Source organism: Rhincodon typus, chromosome 3 (assembly GCF_021869965.1).
Source record: "Rhincodon typus isolate 14 chromosome 3, sRhiTyp1.1, whole genome shotgun sequence".
NCBI classification, from domain to species: Eukaryota; Metazoa; Chordata; class Chondrichthyes; order Orectolobiformes; family Rhincodontidae; genus Rhincodon; species Rhincodon typus.
In genome coordinates, this window is record NC_063334.1 from 49,774,677 (window position 1) to 49,789,229 (window position 14,553).

General features: G+C 41.2%; 1 protein-coding gene across 1 annotated transcript in view; it reads left to right on the forward strand.

Annotated features, from left to right (window-relative positions):
* The window catches only part of LOC109915773 (semaphorin-4D-like), a 255,376-nt gene that overhangs the window by 119,861 nt on the left and 120,962 nt on the right, over nt 1-14,553 (forward strand). Inside the window, exon 3 of the mRNA XM_048620562.1 lies at nt 12,719-12,864. Coding sequence (XP_048476519.1) covers nt 12,719-12,864 — 146 coding nt within the window. The remainder of the gene's footprint in view (nt 1-12,718; nt 12,865-14,553) is intronic.

The following is a 14,553-nucleotide window of genomic DNA, read 5'->3' on the forward strand; positions in this document are numbered from 1 at the left end:
TAGTAACTGTACAGCAATGACAGGAATACTAGCAAATAAAATTTGATGCCAAGTAGCATAGAGATATTAAATCATTGGGGAAATGCCAGAATTGATTATTAAAGTGGTCATACTAGAACATTTAGAAAATCACAGTACAATCAACCATGGTTTTATAAAAGGGAAATCATGTTTCAACTATATAACTATTCATGTATTAATGACTTGGTGAAGAAGATTATGATGGAAGGTGTCATTAACAGTGCTGTCAAGCAGCACCTGCTCAGCAACAACCTGCTCAGTGACGCCCAGCTCCTGACCTCATTACAGCCTTGGTCCAAACATGCACAAAAGAGCTGAATGCCAAAGGTGAGGTGAGAGGGACAGCCCGTGACATCAAGGCTGCATTCAACCGAGTATGGCTTCAAGGAGCCCTTGGAAAACTGGACACAGAAGCTATTTGGTTCATTATGCGAGTGAAGAAAAGTTAACCAGTCTACTTGTGTTTTCCAGTTTTTGATATATACTTCGTAGGTTGTGGTACACCAAATGCGCAGCAAAGAAGGTTTTTAAAATGCAGTGAGGTTCCTGCCTGTCCCATTCCTTGTTGTATCCAAATATTCCACAACCAGAAATTGGTGTGTTAAACTACCTTAAAGGTGCTGTGAAAGTATAAGTTGTTGTTGTGTGCTTTATGTTCCATTAGGGCAGTCAGTTTGAGTAGTAAATATAAGAAAAGATGTGATCCAGGCTACTGAAGAGTCTAACATTAAATTATTTGCTGAAACAATAATAAAAGAATTTCATTTATGTGGCATCCTTTTATATAGCATCTTTTGAATATTTCAAAGGGTGTTACATCAATGACATTTCAAATGTAGGAAACACAGCTGTCAATTTGTTCGCGATAAGCTCCTACTACAGCAGTGAGGACAGCCAGAATATTTTTCTATATTGGCGTGAGTTTTTAGTAATGGACAAAATAACCTTTTTAAGTTTAACCTGCAAGAATACGTGCGAGGAATAAAAGTATACTGCTCTACATTTGTAATTGAGAGCTTATGATCATGGTGTTTTTTTAGCTAAACATGTGTCTTGCTTTTGAATTCTAGAGTGCACAAAACAGAGGGGAAAAAATACTTCTATTTGGCTAATTCTTGGACAGTTTTATCAGACTAGGCTTGGACTATCAGTTTAGCTTGAACTTTCCCTTGTGCTGTCCTTCGACCTCAAGACAGTTTGCATAATGCCAATGTGTTTTTCTGTGAATGCGTCTGTAAGTGCTGCTTGGCAACAAATTGAAAGCAACTATTTACTTTGTTAAAAGAAACACAGCTGTGGCAGAAAGAGCACATACGAAACTCAGTATTTCAATCAAATGAGAACAAAAGACAAAAAACTATGCCTGGTACAAGAATCTGTTTGGGGGGTGATTTTTTTTTAAAGTCACACTTAATGTTGTTCTCCATGGAGATTGGTATTTCTTATATTAACCAAATGGTTAAATTGTTACTTTTGAAAGTAAAGTAGTTACAATTTATATAGATTATCTTTCTCTTGTTTAGATGGAATTTGCTGGTGTGGCCAATCTAAGTAACTAGATATTTTTCTGTTGTAAGTCTCTACTCAAGGTACACAACTGGTTAGTGCCACTGTAATCACTGTTGAGACTTGTTTGTCTTGGAATAGATGTGCCCCTTTATAGCCCTGACGATGCCCCCAGAGACATTGCAGTTTAAATAAGAGCTACCCCCTTCTGTCAAATTCCCACCACTGTTCTTCTATTTTGTGTATACCCTGAGGCAGCCTTGTAATATGAATGATCATATTTTTCACGAGATGTTTATTTTTTAAACATGAAAACATCGAAAGAGTTACAGCACAGCAAGCTATTTGGCTCATCATCCTCATACTTCCAGATTTATTTGTGTTCTTTGCCAGTGCAAAGATAAATGCTATTCATCATTTCCACTTGTGCAGGTCAGCGTACCTATAGTAGTCAGCAAGTAATTTCCAACATTACTGGCCTAGATGGACCTTTTTTCCAAATATCTGAAGATTTGTAGTCAAAGTGATGGAATTATGAACTCTGTGCATGCATTCCATGAATTTAATCTTCGTCACTTTGTCTGTTGCAATGCTCAAAAACAAACTATTTTACGTAGCGAGTGGTTAAGCTTGGGACTTCAAGGTCTAAGACAGTAGTGGAGATAGATTCAATTAAGACATTCACAGGGATTCAAATTATTTTCAACAAAGGAAGAATGGGTTTTAGGAAGAAGGGTTTTTGAGGCAGCACGGGGACTCCATGGTTAGCACTGCTGCTTCACAGTGCCAGGGATCCAGTTCAATTTCAGCCTTGGGCAACTGTCTGTGTGGAGTTTGCATGTTCTCCCTGTGTCTGCATGGGCTTCCTCCAGGCGCTCCAGTTTCCTCCCACAGAACAAAGATATGCAGGCTAGGTAGATTAGCCATGGGAAATGAAGGGTTACATAGATAGGGTAAGGATGCTCTTCAGAGAGGCGCTGTGGACTTGATGGGCTGGATGGCCTACTTCCACACTGTAGGGATTCTGTGATTCTATTATGAAGGAATGATTGGTGAACTGTTTGCTTGGAGAGCTGGTGCAGGAATGATGGTCACATGGCATTCTGTATTACAACAATTCGCTGATTGTAAGGGATTGAATTTGGAGCACTGCAAACTGAATCACGCCACAGTGAGGATTTGTAATGACTACCTGCCTTCCATTAAAGCTTACCGCACCTATGTCACATGTTGCTGTACTCACCATGGCAAGAGCCTGACTTGTTTTAATTGATTCCTGCATCTGTGCTGCACATGAGAGAAATGAACCTGCATCCCATTTACTGCATTGTTCAAGGCAACATTTTAATTTATCATACAGCATCTCTGTACTATCATCTTTCACTTTCTTTCTATACTTGATGATCCTTCGAAAAGCCTAGCTGCAAATTGTGTGGGCTCATCATGTGTATGTATCTTGACAGCAAGAAATCCAATATCTTGTATATTCATACCTTTGAAAACAGTTGTAAAATTAAATTAAATATTAACTAACTTCCTAAATTTGTTTTAACTTATGAAATGTTTAAACTGTCATCTGTAATTATTGTTACTTGTACAGTTAGAGAATCTCAATAGTAGTATTAGTCGCTGCACTGCTTAACATATTTAGACATTTTTCTGGGGAGATTTTTAAAGTGAAATTTAAACAGCAGAAATGTGCAATTACATAGCAACATTAAATGTCTAATATTGAATCAATTAAATTTGGCAGTTTAAGAGTTAAAGTTTAAGAGGTCAGAATTAAAGGAGTACTACCTCAGAGTTGTACGGAGGGAGTCCAAATAGATTGGGAGGGCCTTTGGATAAATTAGTTTGGGATTATGGTCAGCATAGACCAGTTGAACTGAAGGCTCTGTATGACTATGACTCTGACTTGTATGATAATGTGTGGAGCAGATAATGTCTAAAGCTGAGCTTCATAGAGTCACTTCCAAAATAGGAACTCCACTGTTCGGTAGTCTGTCAGTATCCACTGTGATCTGCACTTTGTTTAGAATTTTTGTGTGAAATAAGTTAGAAATTGCCACAAATACAAATGCAAGAATTGTTGCTATACAATAATAAAAAAAATTGTGCAAAGGTGACAAGGCCACAGCAGAGAAGCAGCCAGAAAGGGCTAGACCAACAATGAATAAAAGTCGTGCAGAGATGACCATAATAGAGGGGAGAAAAGGCTGGCCCACGGTTTGAATCACGAAATTGTAGCAGAAGTTGGCTTTGAAATAAAGGAGCTTATCGATATGGGAGACGCTGTCCGCTTCAACTCTCAAGCAAGCCAGTCGCAGGCTCTTAAAATGTGTGGAGGTGGGGGCAGGGAAATAGGGGATTGTGTGTCCTTGTCTTACGATGTGTCCATTGCATATGGAAATCTGAACTCTCGTGGACAACTGCAACACATAGATCTGAACATCACACCACTATCATAACCCAGGAACTCAGCACCATGACATTGATAGTACTGCTTTGAGTGAGACACGGTGAGCAGAAGGTCAGCTCAAAGATCTAGGTGATAGATACACCTCTACCGGACAGCTAAATCTAAAGATGATGACCACCTCTTGTGTGCGGCTGCATCAAGCTGTATGTTGAGCCTTGTAGAGCCTGGCAGACACCAAGTCTGCCAATGTACTGAGGTTCTACCTGTCCCCAGTGTTACGAAGAATGGGACTGCCCTTGTTGCCGTGGAACTCTGCAAGTAGTTTGACTGTTCTGCATCACCTGTCTTTCACGGAGTAATTTGCAAAGAAAAACACCTTTGACCACAAGTCCATCAGGAAGTGGTCAGCATGTAGTGTTGTCAAGACCCTGTGGGAAAAGGAAAGGGTGATCCTGTGGCGTGGTTCTCTGAGCAGACTGTCAAAGTCATTTGGCAGAACGCCTTATCACCAGAACTTTCCACCAAGCACCAAGACATTGCTTGGCTGGCAGTGAGAAGGGCATTACCTGTGAGATCCTTCATTAACATCTGATTCGTCTGCACCACCACACTATCCTCAAAACAGCTCCAAGGGCGCTGAGACTGTCACACATCTCCCTCTCAAATGTGCCTTTGCATAGGAAGTCTGGAGAAAGATGCAGTGGTTTTAGTTGAGGTTTGTCCCAAGCAGCTCCATGATGCAGGACTCTGTGCTCTACGATCTGTTCCCCAAGATGCACACCGAGACAAACATCAACTCTGCTTGGAGGACCATCAACCACTCCTTTGGTCTGCCCGAAACTTGTTGGTCTTCCACAACAAGGAGTTGACCTCGACCGAGTGTTGCAGACTGGCACATTTCAGGGTCCAGGACTGTGTGCTGAGGGACAGTAAAGCTTTAATCAGCTGTCACCAAGGCGCAGTAGAGAAACATCACTTACTTGAGGTATTTTTACAGAAGTTAAATGGATCCTGTTCAGTTGTTGGACCCTCCCATTGCCTCAAATGTATGTAAATATAGTCTTGTATGTTTAAGAAATGTCTTTGGTTTGTTTGAATGCGGTCGAACTCCATTTTTTTCTTTTATAAATGAAGTATATTTTTGAAATTTAAGAAAAAGCCAAATCTGAGGATGACCACTAACTCCATGGGTTAAATAAAACCAAGAAATGTGTATTCTGGAAATCTGAAACAAAAACAGAAATTGGTGAAGAAGCTGAGCAGGTCTGGCAGCATCTGTGGCTAGAAAGCAGAGGCAATGTTTTGGGTCCACTGACCCTTCATCAGAACTAGTAGCAGCTAGGAAAAGGTGGTATTTATGCTGAAGACAGTGAGTGGGGGTTGGGGTGAGGGAGAGAGAGAATAGGTGGAGATGGGGCCCAGAGGGAGAGAGAGAGATAAGCAAAGGGACAGATAATGGTAAGCCAGCGAAGGAAAAGAGCTGATAGTGAGTGTAGTAAGTGAAAATGAGTTTGTTGTGCTGAAAGCAGCCCAAGTGATGACAAGGTGTGAGAGTGAGTAAAGGAACATGGAAGAAGGTGGTCAGGCCCTAAAATTCAATTTTGTGTTCTGAAGGCTGTAGCATCCCCAAGTGGGAAATGAGGTGCAATTCTTCCAGCTTGCACTGAGACTCACTAAAGCACTAGAGCAGGCCTGCAAAAGAAATGTTGACCAAGGAACTTGGTGGTGTGTTGTGTGGCAAGTAATTGAAGCTCAGTGTCATCTCTGTGGACAGTGAACGTGTTTCACAAAGCTGCTGCCCAGGCTGCATTTCATCTGTCTGGAATGAATAGAGGAAGTTAGGTAGATGGTTAAAAAGCAGGACTTCAAGGGTTCGTAATCACTGGGTTAGTCCTGGCGCAATGAGCTAGTGAGAGTGGGAATAGGAGGATAGGGCAGATGAATGCGTGACTGAGGAGCTGGTGCAGGGAGCAGGGGATTTTTGGATCACTGGGATCTCATCTGGGGCAAAAGTGACCTGTACAAGAGGGACCTGAACTGAGGAGGGACAAACATCTTGGTGAGGAGATTTACTAATGCTACTCGGGAGGCCTTAAACTAGTCTGGCAAGGGGGAGAGGACTCTAGACAGCAGTGAGAAAAGAATGAAGGTTGAGGCTGAAACAGAAGTTAAAGACAGCAAGTTAAATCGACAAGGCAGACAAGAACACGGCAGAGAACGAGGGAAGACTGGTTAATTAATCAGCATTTATTTCAATGTAAGGTAAGTCGGATGAACTCGGGACATGGATGGGAACGTGGAACTGGAATATCATAGCTATTACAGAAACATGGCTGAGGGAGGGGCAGGACTGGCAGCTCAATGTTCTGTGATATAGATCCTATAGGAAGGATAGAAAGGGAAGCAAGAGAGGAGGGGGAGTGGTGTTTTTGATAGCGAAAAATCATGCCTCTCCTTTGAAAGGATATTCCTGGGGATTGTACAGCGAAGTTACATGGATTGAACTGAGAAATAAGGAGATGATCACCTTAATGGGATTGTACTATAGGGCTCCCAATAGTCAGTAGGAAATTGAGGAGCAAATATGTGAGGAGATGACAAATATCCCTTAAAAATAATAGGATTATAAAAGTAGGGGATTTTAACTTTCCAAACATAGACTGGGACTGCCATAGTGTTGAGCTTGGATGAGGAGGAATTGAAGCGTGTTCAAAAAAATTTTCTTTTATCAGTATGTACCTATTCGAGAAGGAGCAAAACTCAACTTTCTCTTGGGACATAAGGCAGGGCAAGAGGTTGAGGTGTTAGTGGGGGAGATTCTTGGGACCAGTGACCATAATTCTATTAGATTTAAAATAGTTCTGGAAAAGGATAGGCCTTGTCTGAAAGACGATGTTCTAAATTGCAGCAAGGCCAAGTTTGATGGTATTAGACAGGAAGTTTCAAAAGTTGACTGGGTAGGCTGTTCACAGTTAAAGGGACAACTGGCAAGTGGGAGGCTTTCAAAATTGAGATATTGAGAGTTCAGAGATAGTATGCTCCTGCTAATGTGAAGGGAAAGGCTGAATGGGCGGCATAGTGGCTGAGTGGGTAGTACTGCCACACACAGTGCCATGGACCCAGGTTCGATTCTGGCCTCGGGCGACTGTCTGTGTGGAGTTTGCATGTTCTCCCCATGTCTGGGTGGGTTTCCTCTAGGTGCTCCGGTTCCCTCCCACTGTCCAAAAATGTGCAGGTTAGGTGGATTGGTTGTGCTAAATTGCCCATAGTGCCAGGGATGTGTAGGCTAGGTGTATTAGCCATGGGAAATGCAGGGTTACAGGGTTGGTGGGTGGACGATGCTCTTCAGAGGATCGCTGTGGACTCGATGGGCCAAATAGAATCCCTATAGTGTGGAAGCAGGCTATGATTCTATTCGACACTAAGAGTAGGGAACACTGGATGACTAGAGATATTGAGACTGTAGCCAAGAAAAAGGAGGAGGCATGAGTCCGGTGTAGACAGCTGGGATCAAGGAGGAGTGTAGCTGGTATAGGAGTACACACAAGAAGGAAATCAGGAGGGCGAAAATGGGACATGCTTTGGCTGATAGATTCTCCTTAACCTACAACATGTTAGATATTTTGTAGAGATTCTACAACTTGAGGGCAAAAGAGTAACTAGGGAGAAAATAAGGCCCCTTACAGATCAACAAGGCTATCTATGAGTTGAACCACAGGAGATGGATGAGATACTAAACAAATATTTCACATCAGTATTTACCATGGAAAAGATGGTGGAAATAAATAGTGATGTCTTGCAAAGTATCCACATTACAGAAGAGGAGATGCTGGATGCTTTTAAAAGGCATAAAGGTAGATAAATCCCTGGGACCTGATCCAGTGTATCCCAGGATATTGTGGGAGTCTATTTAAAAAACTTGCAGGCCCCTAGCAGAGATAGGGTGAAGTGCCGGAAGACTGGTGATCTAATTGTGCTATTATTTAAGAAAACCTTCAAGGAAAAGCCAAGGATCTATAGACCGGTGAGCTTGAGATCAGTGATGGGTAAGTTGTTCTAGTGGATTCTGAGAGACAGGCGTTACATGCATTTGGAAAGTCAAAAACTTCTTGCCTCACAAACTTGATTTGAGTTTTTTGTAGAGGTGACAACAAAAGTAGGTGAAGGCAAACGTCTACATGGATATTAGCAAGGCCTTCGATAAGGTTCTGCTCGGTAGACTGATTAATAAGGTTAGATCACATGGGATCCAGGGAGAGCTAGGCAACTAGAAGAAAAATTGGCATGATGGTAGGAGACAGAGGTTGGTAGTAGAGGGTTGTTGTTCAGACTGGAGGCCTGTGACCAGTGGTGTTCCACAAGGATCCAGTGTTGTCGTTTATATAGATGATTTGGATGAGAATATAGGAAGCATGGTTAGTAAGTTTGCAGGTGATACCAAAATTGGTGGTATAGTGAACGGTGAAGGAGATTTATCTAAGAGCACAACGAAATCTTGATTGGTTGGGCCAATGGACCGAGAAGTACCAGATAGAATTTAATTTAGATAAATGCGAGGTGTTGCATTTTGGTATGACAAAGCAAGGCAGGACTTATATAGTTAATGGTAGGGCCCTGAGAACTGTTCTATCACTGTTAAGGGAGGGAAGAGAAGGGTGAGATTAAAAGTGCAGGAGTTGGGTCAAGTACAGCTAAGAGCCTTGTCAACTTTGGAGGTAGGTAATCCTTGGCTGAGGAAAAAGGTAGATATTTTGGAGCCCTCCTTGTCGAAGTTGGCATCATCAGAACGAATGTGATGGAGCCAGAGGAACTGGGAGAATGGAATAGTGTCTTTACAGGAAGCAGGATATGGGGATGTATAGTCCAGGTAACTGTGGGAATTGATGAATTTGACATTGATATCAGTGTCAGCTAATCCCCAGAAATGGAAACAGATGCTGAGGAAGAGAAGTGAGGAGTCAGAGACAGACCAGATGAAAATGAGAGCAGGATGGAAATTGGAAGCAAAGTTCATAAAATTCCCCCAATTCTTGATGAGAGAAGGAAGCAGCTCTGATGATGTCATCAATGTACCAGAGAAAGGAGATGTTCACAGTGAGGATGAGCTCAGCCAGATGGTGGAGGGACAGTTTAGGGACAGTTCAGGCCTTTTTTTTTCCCCCACCAAGAAGGGGGGGGTGGGGGCGTGGATGTGTAAAGGGATTGCATGTCCATGGTGAAGATGTTGCAGCTGAATCCTTAGAACTGGAAATTCTAAACGTGACGTAAAGCTTCAGAGGTAAGTCGGAAGGGACTGGACAAGGGGAGAAAAAAATCAAGTCAATGTAGGAAGAGAAAAGTTCCATGGGGCAGGAATAGCTGGAAACAATGTGTCTGCCCAGGTAGTCCTATTTGTGGATTTTTGGAAGTGGGTAGTACAAGGGTGGGGGACTGTGAGAATGGAGGCAGTCGGGGGAGATCCCCAGATATGATGAAATTAGTATCCTTCACTGTTTGCTGGTGGGTCATGGTACGAGGAGAGATAGTAGGAGGTATCTGAGAGCTGGCACTCAGCCTGTGCAATGTAGAGGTCAGTATGCCAGACAACAACAGCTGTTGGCGGGCTTGATTACGAAGTCAGGGTTGAATCTGAAACACGGTGCAGTCAGTTCAGCAAGATAGGTTTGAATGGGCAAGGGGGGACTGCAAAATTGGTTACCACAATGTCGCTGACTTCATGGAGTTGGTTTTGCCATTTAAAAAAACACGAGCTAACTGTCTTAGTGACACTCCACTCCACCTTGTGAAAGCTTTTGTGTCTCCAACCAATTCAGTTGGAGACTGAGCACAAACAGTGGAAGGAGCGTGAAATCCTAAGCATTCCACCAATCCTTTCAACAAATACCAAATGCCTGCCTGTTGCAGAGTTTGTGAACGCAGTATTAGACAGTTTAGTCATCTCCGGATCCATTGTACTGGAGTGACGGAAATAATTCTCAAACCAGAATGACTGCTTAAGAGGAGATGATTTGGGCACATTGCATCTTCGGGATGCAACATCGAGTTTAACCATTTTTAGTGTGTGACTACCCCTTTCCTTGGTTGTTATGAAATGGAATACTTTCAACGCTGCCATCCCATTTTCAACTATTTATTGTCTCATTACTACCTGCCTAGCTTCTCTTCCCTCCATCAACAATCCTTTTGTCTGCCTACCCTTTTTCTCCCCTCAATGGACTCTTTCTCCACCTGTCCTCTCACTATTTTCACCCCACCCCATATCATCTGTTTAAATACGATCTTTTCGTAACTGCTGCTAATTCTGAAGAAGGGTCACAGGACTTAAAACGTTAGCTGCATTTTCTGTCTACAGATGCTGCCAGAACTGTTGATTTTCTTCAGCTATTTCTGTTTTAGTTTATTTCGGATCTCAAGCATCTGCAGATCTTTGTTTCGTTATGATGATTTATGGTCAACCCTAGAGAGAACGATCAGGGTATTTTATAAATTGCAAAAAACTCAGCGCTCCAGAGGAACAGAAAAATTTGGCATTCCAAAAATCACTAAGAGCTGGTGGATATTTACAAAAGTAATTTTAGAAGACTAATAAAATGTTGAGCTTTATTACCAAGTATTGTAATGAGCACAATTAAAGTTCTGTTGTAGTTGGACATCAGGCATACATTGGCTCTGTAATATTGATTAATTAGAATGATATATGGGTCAAAATGTTAAATTAGGGGAAAGATTTGCATACAGTAGACATGTGTTCCTTTTGAATTTAAAATCTGAATGCAATCTGAGTGTTTAAAATATTCAAGACTTAAATAAAAACTGTTCCTTTGGTGAATAAAATCAAAGAAGCATAACCTCACTGTTGCCCCCAGTGGTCTAGTTTAATGTTGGGAAAGTTCACAAAGGGCAATGGTAGTGAGACAAGTAGTTGAGATACAGATCAGTCATGATCTACTTGAACTGCGGAAGAGGCTTGAGGGATTGAACAGTGTAAAAGCTTTTTCCTTTTTTAGTTTACAACTTTAAATAGATCTGAACTGAAGGCCCAAAAATGCTTTTCTTTCTCCAAAATCTCCAGCATCCATTTCATTTCTAAAAGGGCAAATTAAACTGAAATACGTTAGCTTTCAGAAATTAGAATATTCTAAAGAATTCTTTCTAGAAGTGTATCATTGGTAAAGAATGAGCTCCTCATTATAAAGAGTGATGTCACATGCAAGTTTCTGTCTCCTTCCATCTCTCTCCTCTTAAGGTGTTTGATATCACTGTCGGATATGATGTCAACATCGTTTTCACATCATCGCTGAGTAGTTTTTGGGCTTGAAGTAATTAGCAGATTACATGTTTTCATGGTATGTGATCCATTCACCTGCAGAGAATTACAGTCAAGCTTGGTACTTTTAAGTGCAGTGCTATAAAATGAGGAGGGTATATACATGCAATGCAGTGAAGCTCAGTCAGTGTATGGGTGCAGTTATGTGTTAAGAGCTGTTTGTATGTGCAGTGTGATTGAATATGGTGAGAGAGCTCTCATTTAGACTGTGAACTAATGAATTGAAGATTATTAAGAAATTGTTTAGTATCGGAGAATATATCTCTTATTTATAGATGTCAAGTAATTAAAATCATAAGACTACATTAACTGTATTCATAACTTTATCAGAGGTGGCTACATCTCTGTTGCTATGCCAGTACCTTTCCTCTTTCAAAATTGAAGAAAATAATAAAAGTCGAGAGTAGCTAGTATCTTTGTTTGTGACAGGCAATTTAATTTAATCACATTTTTAAACTGTAATTTAATTTTGCTAAACACTTTTGAACTGCACGAAGATTAAGCCAGAACATGAAATTCTGTAGGTCTGATATTATTAGTTTCTTGGATGTAAGAATAAATGAACAAATTAATTTGCCATTCAACATTGTGGCACATCAAGAACTGATTCTCAGAAATGCCAAAGACTGTGGGTTTTTTAATTACTGCATGCTCAGACATCACTATTGCCTATCCCTAATTACCCAGAGGGCAGTTAAGAGTCAGCCACGTGATTGTGGGTCAAGAGTCAAATGAGGGCTAGGCCACCATCTACCATGTCAGGATTTGAACCCATGTCCCCCAGAACATTACCTGGGTCTCTGAAATAACAGTTCAATGCTAATGCCACTAGGACGTCACCTTCCTCTTTATTGAATCCTGAGAAATTGTTTGATTGTGTGACTTGACTAATATCGGATACCCGAATAGTCAAAGCACCAAGCTGATATTATCATTTGTCAAATCAACTGCCCATTAAACTCCAGTTTCTAACTTTTCTTTTAATCAAATCTCAGTTAACTTTAGTTTTAATAATTTACATGAAATATAGTCTAGATGTTTTTAAGGGCTGTTTGTGCTTGACAACTGAACAATTCCCGAAGTCAAGTGGGGGAGGGGAGGACATGCAAGCTCAGACTAACCAACCATCTAACTCACTGAAAAACATTTTACACCTCACCAGTCTGAAGGCCTTTGTTTCCTAACTGTAAATATTCTTGTATGCTCTTTTAAGGAACAATGATCATCAACTTGTGCTGAACTAGAACCAGGTTGAGGCTCATCAAACTTACTTCATGTGCAGATGGTAAAAGGAACGGATTTGTCATTCTGGGCCACGGATGCAAAAAGGATAGTGTAATTATCCAAAGCAGCACCCAGTCTTCCAGTGGATTCAAACATTGGTTTAGGTATTAATTTTGAAATGTCTTTTAAAGAGTACTAATAACTTTAATTATCATTTACAGAATTGCCTTTGATCACATTTTCTGCAAGTGGAGTGTCAAACTATTCAACGTTGTTGCTGAGTGAAGATCGAGGTGTGCTATATATAGGTGCCCAGGAAGCCGTCTTTGCTGTGAACATGACAGACATTTCGTGTAAAAAACATGAGGTAATATTTTAAAAACAGTTTTAAGCGGTGCTCAGAAAAGCCATTTTTATCTATTAATCATTTGTACTTATCACTAGTTTGTCCTCCATCCTTGTCCCAATGTTTTTGCTGTCTTCTGAATGTAATAACATGTATATATTTCTGTGCAACTCTGCAGTATTCAAGTATGTCATCCAGTGAGCTCTGTCAGTTATCGTCAATTTTACAAAAACTTTTCAAAGAACAATTTGATTCAAATGATTGTTGGTGGTTACTCATATGATTTTTCTACCTACTTTAAAGACTTGTATTGGCCCATCCCTAGATTTCTTGGTCTTCCGTTGTCACTGAAAATAACTGTTTGATCATGGTGCTTTCCCGCAAACGTGACTGCACATTCCTATCTATTGAACTGCATCTGTCTCCTATTATCCCACTTTGCTGTATGGTTTAAAATGTACTCCAAGCTCTGCATTCTTTATCATTTTTGCCAAAATTCATAATTTCTTACCAGGAGTTTTAATTTTCCTCATTTACTTAGAACCACGTGATTGATATGAATGGAAAACAACTGAATTCTCAGTACAGAGCCCTAAGGTATACCACCATTCACAGTCTGCAAGATCTAAATACATGCACTTCGCCTAATTCTTTTGTTTTTTACCTCCAACTAGCCTTCCAGTCACATGGCACCTATTTTCTTTAATGCTGTATGCCTTGGTTTTCATCGTAAGTCTCTCAATGTGGCACCTAAGCAAATATCTAAAACAAAGTCCAAAAACAAAATACTACAGATGTTGGAAATCTGAAATAAAATGGAAATACTGAGCAGGCCAGACAGCATTGGACCAGAGGAAATCGGAAATTTATCTCAGCCTTAAATGTACACAAGAACGTTGCCCCATAACTCTGTGACAAGGAGTTCCAAAGACTTTCAACCCTCTGAGAGAAGAAATTCCTCCTCCTATCAATCTTAAATTGGCATTCTTTTATTCTGAGACTACTCCCTGTGGTCCTGGATCTCCCATGAAGGGAGACATCCTCTAAGCATTTACCCTGTTAAGACCCTTAAGAATCCAATAGATTTCATAAAATCCCTACAGTGTGGAAGCAGGCCAGTCAGCCCATCAAGTCCACACTGACCCTCTGAATACCATCTACCCTGTACCCTGTCCATGTAGCCCTGCATTTCCCATGGCTAATCCAGCTAGCCTACACATCTCTGGACTGTGGGAGGAAACCAGAGGAAACCCATGCAGACACAGGGAGAATGTGCAAACTCCACACAGAGGCTGGAATCAAACTGTGGGGCAGCGGTGCTAACCACTGAGCTACCGTGCCACAGTTTCAATGAGATCATCTCTCATTCTTCCATACTGCAGTGAGTAGAGTCCCAACCTGTTTAGCCTTTACTCAATTCAATCCCTGTATACCTGGGATCATCCTAGTGAATCTTCTCTGATCTGTCTCCAACGAAATTGTTATTCCTTATATAAGGGAATGGAAACTGCTTTACAGTACTCCAGATGTGGTCTCACCAGCACCTTGTACAGTCGCATACTCTAATACCCCAGCCGCCTTGAAATAAGGGCCAACATTCCATTTCGCCTTCCTGACTACCTGTGTGCTAGCTTTCTGTGTTAACAAGGTGTAAAGCTGGATGAACACAGCAGGCCAAGCAGCATCAGAGGAGCAGGAAAGCTGACGTTT